Here is a 14,236-nt window from a genome sequence, read left to right as displayed (position 1 = left end):
GATGGTACTTCTATTTTAAGCTTTTCAACCTAACTTGTTATTTGTTGCTTTATAAATAAAGCGGGCTGAAATCCTTTTTGAAGAACTAACTTGTTATTTTCTATGTTTTTTTAGGAAGATCAGAAGTTATACCTGAAGCTAAGAGGTTATTTTGGAATTACTCAAGTGATTTATAATTTCATCAAATCGGTATGTCTTTCATCTTTCAGTTTTAGTGTAACACCTATTTGTGACAAGTAATATAGTATTCCTATTCATTATGATTTCTTTGAGTGTTATAATCTTGTTGTGATATGGCGTAAAATTGGACTTGGTTCAAACCAAATTTGCACAACTAGTCAATGAGTGAACCCAATGATTATATTTTCTGGCTCCGCCCTGCCTTGGAGCATGGCTCCCTCTCGTCTTTTCTTGATTTTTGTGTCCGGTGTGGACGATCCAGCGGTGGAGCGGGTGGGGCTCCAGAGTGCGGATTTTCAGAGGCCGAGCCACAGGCAGGCCGGTATCGTGGGCGTTGGTTTGGGCCTTGGGATGTGCACCCCAGTCAGTGCGTGGCAGGCCTATGGACTGAAATACAGCCCGCGATACGGCTAGTGGATGTGTAGGCGTAATGTGTGCGGCCCATCCAAAGCGTCTGTCCCCGCGCGTCGTTGGCTTGGACCAAGGTTAGGGCCCATGTTAGGTCCTTCGACATGTGAGAGAATCTTGTCAGGCACACCCCCTCGCGCGGCTGGGTTGGGTGGCGTGGGATAAACCACAGCCACGCAGCGGGTCGTCTTCTCCATTCCAATCTGCATCAGTTCGTCTAACAGCGGCGGCCGTGCTGTTCCGGCGCCGGCGAGATGTCTACCAATGGTGTCGAGATTAATGGGTACGTTTTGTTCTCCCTCCGGCCAACCGTCTTTGCTACTAACCGGCACAGATTTGGGGGATTTCTCACCGAGTTGGCCGCTCCGTCAATTCATAGGATTTCTGCTGCGTCCGGTGCGAGGAGCACTTCCGTCTTGCCATTGGAGTCCCAGGATTCCATGAGCATCCCAAACGACGTGTTCGCTGCCGCCGGTTGTGCTCGGCCGCATGTGGATGCAGTGGTGGGCGAGGTGTGCTCTGAAGCCACCAGCGGCTGGACGCGCAGGTCAGTGAAAATCAATCCCCTCTTTTTTTCTTTGTCTCTTGTTTTGCAATCTTAGATCTCTACCCTAGGCACGTTCTTAGTTACAGAAAGCAGTTGATTGTTTATGAGGCTTTGGGATTTGGTTCCTTGAAGTTTTTGACGGTTGTTTAGTTTGAGAATTTGTTATGCTGATTACTGCTAGCTGTATTGGATTACGTGGTTGGGAGCATTGTGGATCTCAGCTTATTAGTCTAGACGATGCTGGGAGCTGGTCTGTTGATGGTTGAGAAACTGGAAGAGAGAACTATGGGGTTTCCTAAACTGAATTTGTACATGAACCATTGGGATTTTGATTCCTGGAAGCTATTGACGATTGATTAGTTAAAGGACTTGGTCATATTATTCATGGATATATCTGTTGTCGTTGGGGTTCATGAAGGATTCATAATTTATTTAGATGTAGTTTCTCTCCGTATTTGTTAGATTCCCAAGCACCTGATTATTGTAAGTGAACTAGTGGGTTTCATATACTGAATTTGTTCATCAGTCTTTTGTTTTTGGTTCCTGGGAGTTTTCGATGGTTGTTTAGTTTGAGAATTTGTTCTGCTGATTACTCCAAGCTGTATTGGATTACGTAGTTGATTATTTTTATGTAGATCTCAGGTTATTAGTCTAGATGATGCTGGGAGCTGGTCTGTCGATGGCTGAGAAACTAGAAGAGAGAACTGTGAGGTTTCGTAAACCGATTTTGTACATGAACCATTGGGATTTTGATTCCTGAAAGCTTTTGACGATTGATTAGTTTGAGGAATTGGTCATCTTATTCTTGTGAGCTTTTATTGGGCTACGTAGTTGATTATTTTACGACAGCTTGTTAGTCTGTATGATGCTTGGAGCTTTTCTGTTGACGGTCGAGGAACTTGAGACTGCCTGTGCCGAATATTATACACGCACTAGTCTCCTGCTTAGATCTTTTATGTGACTATTAATGTACTTCCAAATGGCAATGGTTTTAATTAGTTGTTTTCTTGTGTGTCATCTCCTGCCGAGATGGTTATGCAGGGTCAGGGTGGGTAAAGCTCCCGAGGAGAGGGAGATGAATCCAAACAGGATTTCAGCTCTGGAATTGTCTGTCCGTGCTTATACAGAGAAGAGGGATGGACCTGTTGTGTACCCAAGCATTGGTACAAGCTTTGACTCCTTGGACGAAGCTTATGAATTCTATAATCTGTATTCGTGGGAGTGCGGATTTGGTGTTAGACTTGCCAAGAGCAGATTGAATGTTGAAAGGAAGAGATGCATGCAAGAGATTGTGTGTGCTTGTGCGGTATGTTAATTGAACAACTGTCAAAGTATTCGCATCATTGGGTGACTGATTGATATGTCGTGATAGATAGACTGACGACATTTTCTACTGTCCGTTTTAACCTTGCAGGGGAAACCATTGAGGGAAAACAGCCGCTCGGCCAGATGCGGATGCAATGCTATGATCAGGTTGCTGCGGTCAAATGACAAGGGGTGGTACATAGCAGAACACAAAGATGACCATAACCACCCGTTGTCATTGATGTGTGGACAGAAATGTAGGGGAACATAGTAATTTCAAAATTTTCCTACGCACACGCAAAATCATGGTGATGCATAGCAACGAGAGGGGAGAGTGTTGTCTACGTACCCTCGTAGACCGAAGCGGAAGCGTTGATGCAACGTAGAGGAAGTAGTCGTACGTCTTCCCGACCCGACCGATCCAAGTACCGTTACTCCGGCACCTTCGAGTTCTTAGCACATGTACAGCTCGATGACGCTCCTCGAGCTCTGATCCAGCAAAGCTTTGGGGATGAGTTCCGTCAGCACGACGGCGTGGTGACGATGATGATGTTCTACCGACGCAGGGCTTCGCCTAAGCACTGCAACGATATGATCGAGGTGGAATATGGTGAAAGGGGGCACCGCACACGGCTAAGAAACGATCACGGCGATCAACTTGTGTGTTCTAGGGTGCCCCCTTGCCCCTGTATATAAAGGAGGGAGGGGGAGGTGCGGCCGGCCCCAAGGGGTGCGTTTGGAGGAGTCCTACTCCCACCGGGAGTAGGACTCCCCCTCTCTTGCCTTGTTGGAGAAGGAAAGGGGAGGGAGAAGAGGAAAGGGGGGCGCCCCCCCCCCTTCCTTGTCCTATTCGGACTAGGGGGGAGGGGGCGCGTGGCCTTCCCTGGCCGGCCCCTCTCTTCTCCCTTATGGCCCATGTAGGCCCATTAACCCCCGGGGGGTTTCGGTAACCCCCCGGTACTCCGGTAAAATCCCGATTTCACCCGGAATGAATCCGATGTCCAAATGTAGGCTTCCAATATATCAATCTTTATGTCTCGATCATTTTGAGACTCCTCGTCATGTCCGTGATCACAACCGGGACTCCGAACTAACTTCGGTACATCAAAATGCATAAACTCGTAATAACTGTCATCATAACGTTAAGCGTGCGGACCCTACGGTTCGAGAACAATGTAGACATGACCGAGACACGTCTCTGGTCAATAACCAATAGCGGGACCTGGATGCCCATATTGGCTCCTAAATATTCTACGAAGATCTTTATCGGTCAGACCGCATAACAACATACGTTGTTCCCTTTGTCATCGGTATGTTACTTGCCCGAGATTCGATCGTCGATATCCAATACCTAGTTCAATCTCGTTACTGGCAAGTCTCTTTACTCGTTCCGTAATACATTATCTCGCAACTAACTCATTGGTTGCAATGCTTGCAAGGCTTATGTGATGTGCATTACTGAGAGGGCCCGGGGATACCTCTCCGACGATCGGAGTGACAAATCCTAATCTCGAAATACGTCAACTCAACATGTACCTTTGGAGACACCTGTAGAGCACCTTTATAATCACCCAATTACGTTGTGACGTTTGGTAGCACACAAAGTGTTCCTCCGGCACACGGGAGTTACATAATCTCATAGTCATAGGAACATGTATAAGTCATGAAGAAAGCAATAGCAACATACTAAACGATCGGGTGCTAAGCTAATGGAATGGGTCATGTCAATCAGATCATTCAACTAATGATGTGATCCCATTAATCAAATAACAACTCTTTTGTCTATGGTTAGGAAACATAACCATCTTTGATTAACGAGCTAGTCAAGTAGAGGCATACTAGTGACACTCTATTTGTCTATGTATTCACACATGTATTATGTTTCCGGTTAATACAATTCTAGCATGAATAATAAACATTTATCATGATATAAGGAAATAAACAATAACTTTATTATTGCCTCTAGGGCATATTTCCTTCAGTCTCCCACTTGCAATAGAGTCAATAATCTAGATTACACAGTAATGATTGTAACACCCATGGAGCCTTGGTGTTGATCATGTTTTGCTCGTGAAAGAGGCTTAGTCAATGGGTCTGCAACATTCAGATCCGTGTGTATCTTGCAAATCTCTATGTCTCCCACCTGAACTAGATCCCGGATGGAATTGAAGCGTCTCTTGATGTGCTTGGTTCTCTTGTGAAATCTGGATTCCTTTGCCAAGGCAATTGCACCAGTATTGTCACAAAAGATTTTCATTGGACCCGATGCACTAGGTATGACACCTAGATCGGATATGAACTCCTTCATCCAGACTCCTTCGTTTGCTGCTTCCGAAGCAGCTATGTATTCCGCTTCACATGTAGATCCCGCCACAACGCTTTGTTTAGAACTGCACCAACTGACAGCTCCACCGTTTAATGTAAACACGTATCCGGTTTGCGATTTAGAATCGTCCGGATCAGTGTCAAAGCTTGCATCAACGTAACCGTTTACGATGAGCTCTTTGTCACCTCCATATACGAGAAACATATCCTTAGTCCTTTTCAGGTACTTCAGGATGTTCTTGACCGCTGTCCAGTGATCCACTCCTGGATTACTTTGGTACCTCCCTGCTAGACTTATAGCAAGGCACACATCAGGTCTGGTACACAGCATTGCATACATGATAGATCCTATGGCTGAAGCATAGGGAACATCTTTCATTTTCTCTCTATCTTCTGCAGTGGTCGGGCATTGAGTCTGACTCAACTTCACACCTTGTAACACAGGCAAGAACCCTTTCTTTGCTTGATCCATTTTGAACTTCTTCAAAATCTTGTCAAGGTATGTGCTTTGTGAAAGTCCAATTAAGCGTCTTGATCTATCTCTATAGATCTTTATTCCTAATATGTAAGCAGCTTCATCGAGGTCTTTCATTGAAAAACTCTTATTCAAGTATCCCTTTATGCTATCCAGAAATTCTATATCATTTCCAATTAGTAATATGTCATCTACATATAATATCAGAAATGCTACAGAGCTCCCACTCACTTTCTTGTAAATACAGGCTTCTCCAAAAGTCTGTATAAAACCAAATGCTTTGATCACACTATCAAAGCATTTATTCCAACTCCGAGAGGCTTGCACCAGTCCATAAATGGATCGCTGGAGCTTGCACACTTTGTTAGCTCCCTTTGTATCGACAAAACCTTCCGGTTGCATCATATACAACTCTTCTTCCAGAAATCCATTCAGGAATGCAGTTTTGACATCCATCTGCCAAATTTCATAATCATAAAATGCGGCAATTGCTAACATGATTCGGACAGACTTAAGCATCGCTACGGGTGAGAAGGTCTCATCATAGTCAATCCCTTGAACTTGTCGAAAACCTTTTGTGACAAGTCGAGCTTTGTAGACAGTAACATTACTGTCAGCGTCAGTCTTCTTCTTGTAGATCCATTTATTCTCAATTGCTTGCCGACCATCGGGCAAGTCAACCAAAGTCCAGACTTTGTTCTCATACATGGATCCCATCTCAGATTTCATGGCTTCAAGCCATTTTGCGGAATCTGGGCTCACCATTGCTTCTTCATAGTTCGTAGGTTCATCATGATCTAGTAGCATGACTTCCATAATAGGATTACCGTACCACTCTGGCGCGGATCTTACTCTGGTTGATCTACGAGGTTCAGTAGTATCTTGTTCTGAAGTTTCATGATCATTATCATTAGCTTCCTCACTAATTGGTGTAGGTGTCGCAGAAACAGGTTTCTGTGATGTACTACTTTCCAATAAGGGAGCAGGTACAGTTACCTTGTCAAGTTCTACTTTCCTCCCACTCACTTCTTTCGAGAGAAACTCCTTCTCTAGAAAGGATCCATTCTTAGCAACGAATGTCTTGCCTTCAGATCTGTGATAGAAGGTGTACCCAACAGTTTCCTTTGGGTATCCTATGAAGACACATTTCTCCGATTTGGGTTCGAGTTTATCAGGTTGAAGCTTTTTCACATAAGCATCGCAGCCCCAAACTTTAAGAAACGACAACTTTGGTTTCTTACCAAACCATAGTTCATAAGGCGTCGTCTCAACGGATTTCGATGGTGCCCTATTTAACGTGAATGTGGCCGTCTCTAAAGCATAACCCCAAAATGATAGCGGTAAATCAGTAAGAGACATCATAGATCGCACCATATCTAGTAAAGTACGATTACAACGTTCGGACATATCATTACGCTGTGGTGTTCCGGGTGGCGTGAGTTGTGAAACTATTCCGCATTGTTTCAAATGTACACCAAACTCATAACTGAAATATTCTCCTCCATGATCAGATCGTAGAAACTTTATTTTCTTGTTACGATGATTTTCAACTTCACTCTGAAATTCTTTGAACTTTTCAAATGTTTCAGACTTATGTTTCATTAAGTAGATATACCCATATCTGCTTAAATCATCTGTGAAGGTGAGAAAATAACGATATCCGCCACGAGCCTCAATATTCATCGGACCACATACATCTGTCATCTTCGACACGAACATAAAACCTCTGTCAGGTTATTTTCTTTCATGACCTGCACCGCCAACTGCAACCACCTGTCCACCATCATTCCACTGACCATGATGAACGCCTGCACGATAATAATAAAAAATTGATTACAAAAATGCGTGCATGCATCAAAGTCATACAAAAATTTGGCATGGCCTTCCCTAAAAATAGGACATATAGATCTAGAGTTTGCCCAGAATTCGCCAAAACGGAAATAAATCAACATTTCGGCAAAACATAGGCATCTCACAAGCACAATTCAGCGTCAACTAATGCCACACACACAATTTCCATCATATCGCACACACACACACACACACACACACACATTTCCATTCTTGTAAAAGCATGGATTTTTAATCATCTATCTCGAGATCGAGCACACGGTGGAGATGATGATGTAGTAGGGAGATCAAAAGTGGACAAAGCTCTTCTTGACAAAGCTAGATCTAGTTAGGGGGCACATAGGTCGTCACTTCACTAAATGCTATATCTACCTAGCTACCTAATTTGGGAGGAGACAACTTCAACTAGTGGAGGGGGAAGGAAAAAGAGAAAGGAGATGCATTAATGGAGGTGGTGTAGTTAGCTAGGAGTAATAAAGAGAGAGAAAGGTAGGTAGAAGAGGGAGAGTAATGGGGGGAGAAGTATTGAGGAAGAAGCAAAGTGAGGTAGAGAGTAGGTGGGAGGTAGGGGAAAGTGAGGAAGAGAGGATGGGGGAGGGGAGGGAAAAGGTGGTACTATGCTGCGTCTTAGCAGTAGCATGGGTCGTAAAGCGCGCTACTGCTAAGAACATAGCAACAGCGTGCTTCCTGCACACTCGCTACTGCTAAGCGGGGCCCACCATGTGGCCAGTTTCAAAATTAGCAGTAATGACCAGAAAAAGCATGCTGCTACTATTACTTTAACAGTAGCGTGGGTCGCAGCAGCGCGCTGCTGCTAAACCTAGGTTGGTGGGTACTGTCGATCGATTTTAGTAGCAGCGCGGTTCCACTTGGCCGCGCTACTGCTAACTGAGTAGCATTAGCGCTTGTTTTGTACCTGCGCTACCGAAAAGTAGCAGTAGCGCCTCTTTTTGTACTACGCTGCTGGTAAGGTTCTGTGTATAGGCTTTTCCCTAGTAGTGAGCATGAGAGCATTTCATCAAAATTATTAAAGCACACCATACTCAAAAATATATAAGTGAAGCACTAGAGCAATTCCATAGCTCAAAAATTTAAGTGAAGCACATAGATCAATTCTAATAAATCATAGCATAACTTTGGCTCTGTCAAGTAGGTGTGTCCAGCAAGGATACTTGAATAAAAACAAAAATCAAAACAAGCAAAGACTCGTATAATACAAGATGCTCCAAGAGAAACTCATGATATGTGATGAATAAAAATATAGCTCCAAGTAAAATACCGATGGTCGTTAGAAGAAAGAGGGGATGCCACTCGGGTGAAGGAAATATGCCCTAGAGGCAATAATAAAGTTGTTATTTATATTTCCTTATATCATGATAAATGTATATTATTCATGCTAGAATTATATTAACCAGAAACTTAGTACATGTGTGAATACATAGACAAAACTAAGTGTCCCTAGTATGCCTCTACTTGACTAGCTCGTTAATCAAAGATGGTTAAGTTTCCTAACCATAGACATGTGTTTTCATTTGATGAATGGGATCACATCATTAGAGAACCATGTGATGGATAAGACCCATCCGTTAGCTTAGCATTATGATCATTTAGTTTTATTGCTATTGCTTTCTTCATGGCTTATACATGTTCCTCGGACTATGAGATTATGCAACTCTCGAATATCGAAGGAACACATTGTCTGCTATCAAACGTCACAACATAACTGGGTGATTATAAAGATGCTCTACAGGTGTCTCTGATGGTGTTTGTTGAGTTGGCATAGACAAGATGTGGATTTGTCACTCCGTGTATCAGAGAGGTATCTCTGGGCCCTCCTGGTAATGCACATCACTATAAGCCTTGCAAGCAATGTGACTAATGAGTTAGTTACGGGATGATGCATTACAGAACGAGTAAAGAGTCTTGCCGGTAACGAGATTGAACTAGGTATGATGATACCGACGATCGAATCTCGGGCAAGTAACATACCCGTGACAAAGGGAACATCGTATGTTGTTATGCAGTTTGACCGATAAAGATATTCGTAGAATATGTAGGAGCCAATATGAGCATCCAGGTTCCGCTATTATTTATTGACCGAAGATGTGTCTCGGTCATGTCTACATAGTTCTCGAACCCGTAGGGTCTGCATGCTTAACGTTCGATGATGATTTGTATTATGAGTTATGTGATTTGATGACCGAAGTTTGTTCGGAGTCCCGGCTGAGATCACGGACATGACGAGGAGTCTCTAAATGGTCGAGAAGTAAATATTTATATATTTGAAGGCTACATTCGGACACCGGAATGGTTCGGGTCATTTCCGAGTACCGGGGGTTACCGGAACCCCCCTCCCCCGGAGGTTAATGGGCCACCATGGGCCTTAGTGGAGAAGAGAGAGGGCCGGCTAGGAGGTTCAACAAAGAAGCATTAATATCACAAGATTCCGCACTAGTGGCACGAGGAGCAATCGGAGTGCTAATAAAATCATTATTATTGGTATTGGCAAAATCACACAACTTGGTGTATTCTTGAGACATCGCAACTACGCAAACAGGATTGCACAGAAAAATAGATCTGACGAGAAAAACGGTGAGTGAAGAAGGGGTCGAATAAAATGGCATTTTTTGGTGAAGTGGGGGAGATGAAAACGAGAGGCAAATGGCAAATAATGTAAATTCCAAGGAGATGAGATTTGTGATTAGGAACCTGATAGATGTTGATGATGTCTCCCCAGCAACGGTGCCAGAAATTCCTTTTGATGCGGCTTGAATTACGTCGTTATTTCCCCAAAGAGGAAGGGATGATGTAGCACAGTGGTGGGTATTTCCCTCAGTGATGAGACCAAGGTTATCGAACCAGTAGGAGAACCACGCAACACTATGTAAATGGTACCTGCACATAAAGAACAAATACTTGCAACCTGATATGTAAGAGGGGTTGTCAATCCCTCTCGGGTAAAAAGATATATAAATTTGTAGTAGATTGGATAACTAGATCTCGTGGAGATGCGAAATAAAAAAAATAAAAAAAATGCAGAAATGTATTTTGGGGTTTTGGATTAATAGATCTGAAAATAAAAGTGAATAAAAATAGATCTCAATGGAAAATATGATAAAGAAGTGACCCCGGGGCTGTAGATTTCACTAGTGGCTTCTCTCGAGAAAAATAGCATACAGTGGGTAAACAAATTGTTGTTGAGCAATTGATAAAACTTCAAATAATTATGATGATATCTAGGCAATGATCATTATATAGGCATCATGTCCAAGATTAGTAGACTGGCTCCTGCCTGCATCTACTACCATTACTCCACACATCAACCGCTATCCAGCATGCATCATGGAGAAACAGACTAATGCAATAAGAATGATGTCATGATGTCGATCTATTCATGTAGGAACAGACCCCATCTTGTTATCCTTAATAGCAATGATACATACATGTCATGTACCCTTCTGTCACTGGGATTGAGCACCGTAAGATCGAACCCATCACAAAGCACCTTCCCATAGCAAAAAAATTGGTCTAGTCGGCCTAACTAAATCAATGATTCAAATAATAAATATGAGGCTATAAGCAATCATGCATATAATAGATCAAAACTCAAATGACTTCCATGGATAAAATAGATCTGATCATAAACTCAAAGTTCATCGGATCCCAACAAACACACCGCAAAAGAGTTAGATCAAATAGATCTCCAAAAGACCATTGTATTGAGAATCAAGAGAGAGAGAGAGGACGTCACGACCTGATCCCAATGGATTGAAGTCTCTATCCTTAAGCGTCATCCCTGGATTGGTATTGCTGACACACACAATACTTGAGGATTTATAACAGAGTTCAATCACACACTTATTACATCGAGAGAGTCTCATAAAGAGTACTTATTACAATAATATGGCTGAAGGACATCTAAACAAAATAATTGCAGAAGCTTCGAAGATAAATCAGTCCATCCAACTCCACGGCAAAAATAAGTGCATGACAACGACCTATCACACCTTACTCTTTGTCTGAAAATTCTGCAACATGACATGGTGCAGCCGTGTAGGTCAGCACATGGAATATGCTAGCAAGATCACACTATAGAGAAATGATGAAATAATAGCTATCACTACATGCATATTTGGCTGGTGGAGGCTCTAAGTTTAACATTTGCATAAAGCTAATTTTTCCCTACAACAAAAGGAATAGATTTTATTTAACTACCAAGTTTATGCCATTATTGAGAAGATTTCTCCAACTCAATCCCAAATTACCATGTAATAATATTAATAACACAACAAATTCATTAAGTAAAGTGATGAGATCAATCAATAATTCAAATACCAGATACTCAAGATGTCCATAACCAGGGACACGGCTAATCATGATTAGTTTGCACACTTTTCCCCACAAGACTCGATCTCCTCCGTTGGATTTCTCGCACTGCCTGATGTTTGAGAAATGGATGATCGAGACATAGTCTTTCTGAAGCGTTAACTCTTTACTCTGGGTAGATAGTTACACCTACTTTCTCCTACATCTGCTAGCCTACCACTAAAAGAGGTCACACAATTTACTCAACTATGCCAGAGTCCATAACGGCTTGTGGCTGCACACGAAAGTTTCTAGCATGAATAATCTTATGATCCCTTTGAGCCTGGGTGGCATTCCATATGATGATCACACAGGTACTCCGGGATATCCTAGGACAACACTGGATTCTCCAGGTACCCACAACCAATCCACCTAGATGTGTATTAAAGTAGACACCTTAAGTTTCCCTTAGTTAACATTACTCTCGCAACTTTCATGAATCTCACATACCAATCCCGTCTACGAGCATGGCTAAGCATTATGAGCATAACATATATTCCCGGGGTGATCAAAGGTAATAGGTTCCTACCTCATGAACTACATAGTAATAACCACATGTTCCCAATCCTACTCATGCAATCTTTGAGGGTTGAAACTAATGCATAAAAACTGGGTAATAAAGGGGTATGATCAAAATGTAACTTGCCTTGCTGACGATCGGAAAACCCAAGAGATTCGTTGTAGCAAGCTTCGCACTCCGAAAAATATATCATAGACAAACAATAGCATACATAAACACTCAAGCATAAGATGAAAAGGAAAAAAACCAGAGAAAAAGATATAAACTGAAAGTTCAAGTGAAGAGCTTTGATTTGCAAAAAGAATCAATCAAATCGGAATTACGAAACAAAAGTTACGATCAAAAGAAGTTCAAAATCAAATCTATTTGAAACCAAATTTTAAACTTTCAAAAACATGTTTAAGTTGATTATCTAAACAGAGGGGATCATAATGAAGAATTTGGCGTTGGTTTCATTGGATTTGGATTAACAAGCAAAAAGTTGTGAGGGTTTAAAGATTAGGGACTAATCTGCGAAGAATATAATTACGGATGGGTCCCTGGCCGAAAATAAACAGAAAAAGAAAAATCTATCAGATGAACGTCCGCTACGAAAACTTAATAAACGGAAAACGTTCGCTGAAACTAACTAAATAGAAAACGTTCGCTACTTAACTAACTAAATAAAAAACCAGGTTTTAAACGAAAACCGAAAACCTAAAAAGAAAACCGGCGAACCGGGGTAGTTTATTTCCGGAGCGGGAAAACTAGCGGTTTGGGTGGTGGATCGGCGGTTCCGGCGACTCCGACGAGATGAGGCGGCGGCTCGGCTCCGGCAAGAGGCGGCAGCGTGGGCGACGGGTGGAGTGGCGGCGGTTGCGGCTATGCGCGGCGGCGATGGAGCAGTGGTGGCGATCTGCGGCTGCAAGCGGCGAGCGGCGCGGTACCTGACGAGGGGAAGAGGGGGTCAGGGGCGTGGCTTATAAAGAGTCCCAGGGCGGGGCGGCTTGGGGAAGGGGGCAAGGAGGCCGGGGCGGACACGGCGCGGTGGCGGTGGCTCGGGAGGCGTGCGCCGACCGGACTCCGGCTCAGGGTCGGTGGCGACGGCTACCTGGGCCGGCTGGGCTTCGGCCCAGTTCGGTCCTAGAGTTTTTTAAACCTTTTCAGAAAATACGAAAAATAGGAAAAACCTAATAAAAATACTTTCAAAAATTCCAGAAAAATTCACATAGTCCCTCCTAATTTAATGGGCTAAAGTGAACATTTCTCTGGACCTAAATGCCTAAAATAAAATAAACATTTTTATTACTAATAAAAATAAATAAACGTGCAAATAAAAAATATTTTTATTCTTAAATTTCCAATATTTCCTTGCTATTTTGAAGAAGTCATATTATCTTATCTCATTATTTTATTTATTTTGAAACAATTTCGAATAAAACACTTTGATCCAATTTGCAAATTTTGAAAATTCAAAAATGGATTTTTTGTGAGAACCTCCAACTCTCTCATTTGGTCCTTGAGTTGCTTAAGGTTTCTAGGATCAAAATTCCAATTAAAACAAATTCAAAAAGTCACAAATTATGGATGCATATGATGATCTAATGAATAACATCCAAATTGAAAATTGGGATGTTACAAACCTACCCCCCTTAAGATGAATCTCGCCCTCGAGATTCGGGTTGGCTAGTAAAAAGGTGTGGGTGGTCTTTCCGGAGGTCTTCTTCACATTCCCAGGTGGCTTCCTCCTTGGTATGGTGGCTCCACTGAACTTCGCAAAACTTGATAACCTTGCTGCATGTAACTCAGTTGGCGAGCTCAAGAATATTGACGGGTTTCTCCTCGTAGGTTTGGTTACTCTCCAACTAAATTGCTTCCAGGGGCACTTTATCTCTTAGAGGAATATCGGCCATCTCTGCATGGCACTTCTTCAACTGGGAAATGTGAAACACATCATGAACTCCTGACAAACCTTTGGGTAATTCCAACTTGTAGGCAACTTCACCCATTCGCTCCAAAACTTGATATGGCCCTACAAGTCTTGGTGCTAACTTTCCTTTGGCTCAAAATCGTTTAACTCCTCGAAGTGGTGACACATGGAGATATGCTCTATCTCCGGCTTCATAGGTTACCTCCTTGCGTTTAGTATCGGCATAACTCTTCTGCCTGGACTAGGCTACCTTGAGTCTATCACGAATGAACTTGACCATCTCCTCAGACTCTCTAATTAAATCTGGCCCGAACAATTGTCGGTTCCAACTTCATCTCACAACAATGGTGT

The 14,236-nt window shown here is 42.7% G+C and overlaps 1 protein-coding gene across 1 annotated transcript; it reads left to right on the top strand.

Annotated features, from left to right (window-relative positions):
- Window positions 1–711: 711 nt before the first annotated feature.
- LOC119331168 lies at window positions 712–2,734 on the top strand. Its single transcript, XM_037604343.1, has 4 exons — window positions 712–871; window positions 968–1,135; window positions 2,177–2,441; window positions 2,550–2,734. Exons 1-4 carry the CDS (start codon window positions 843–845, stop codon window positions 2,709–2,711), a joined length of 624 nt encoding a protein of 207 aa, XP_037460240.1. The 5' UTR covers window positions 712–842; the 3' UTR covers window positions 2,712–2,734.
- Window positions 2,735–14,236: the final 11,502 nt, after the last annotated feature.

The sequence above is a fragment of the Triticum dicoccoides genome, chromosome 7A (genome assembly GCF_002162155.2).
Source record: "Triticum dicoccoides isolate Atlit2015 ecotype Zavitan chromosome 7A, WEW_v2.0, whole genome shotgun sequence".
Lineage (NCBI taxonomy): Eukaryota > Viridiplantae > Streptophyta > Magnoliopsida > Poales > Poaceae > Triticum > Triticum dicoccoides.
The sequence above is the reverse complement of the archived record's forward strand: the minus strand, read 5'-3'. Positions and strand labels throughout refer to the sequence as shown.

Excerpts from the sequence above, each read along its gene's own strand:
- LOC119331168 (XM_037604343.1), top strand. The coding sequence starts at position 843 with ATGTCTACCAATGGTGTCGAGATTAATGG. Across the intron at positions 872-967 it reads AATGGTGTCGAGATTAATGG|GATTTCTGCTGCGTCCGGTG; the intron begins GTACGTTTTGTT and ends GTCAATTCATAG. Across the intron at positions 2,442-2,549 it reads AGATTGTGTGTGCTTGTGCG|GGGAAACCATTGAGGGAAAA; the intron begins GTATGTTAATTG and ends TTAACCTTGCAG.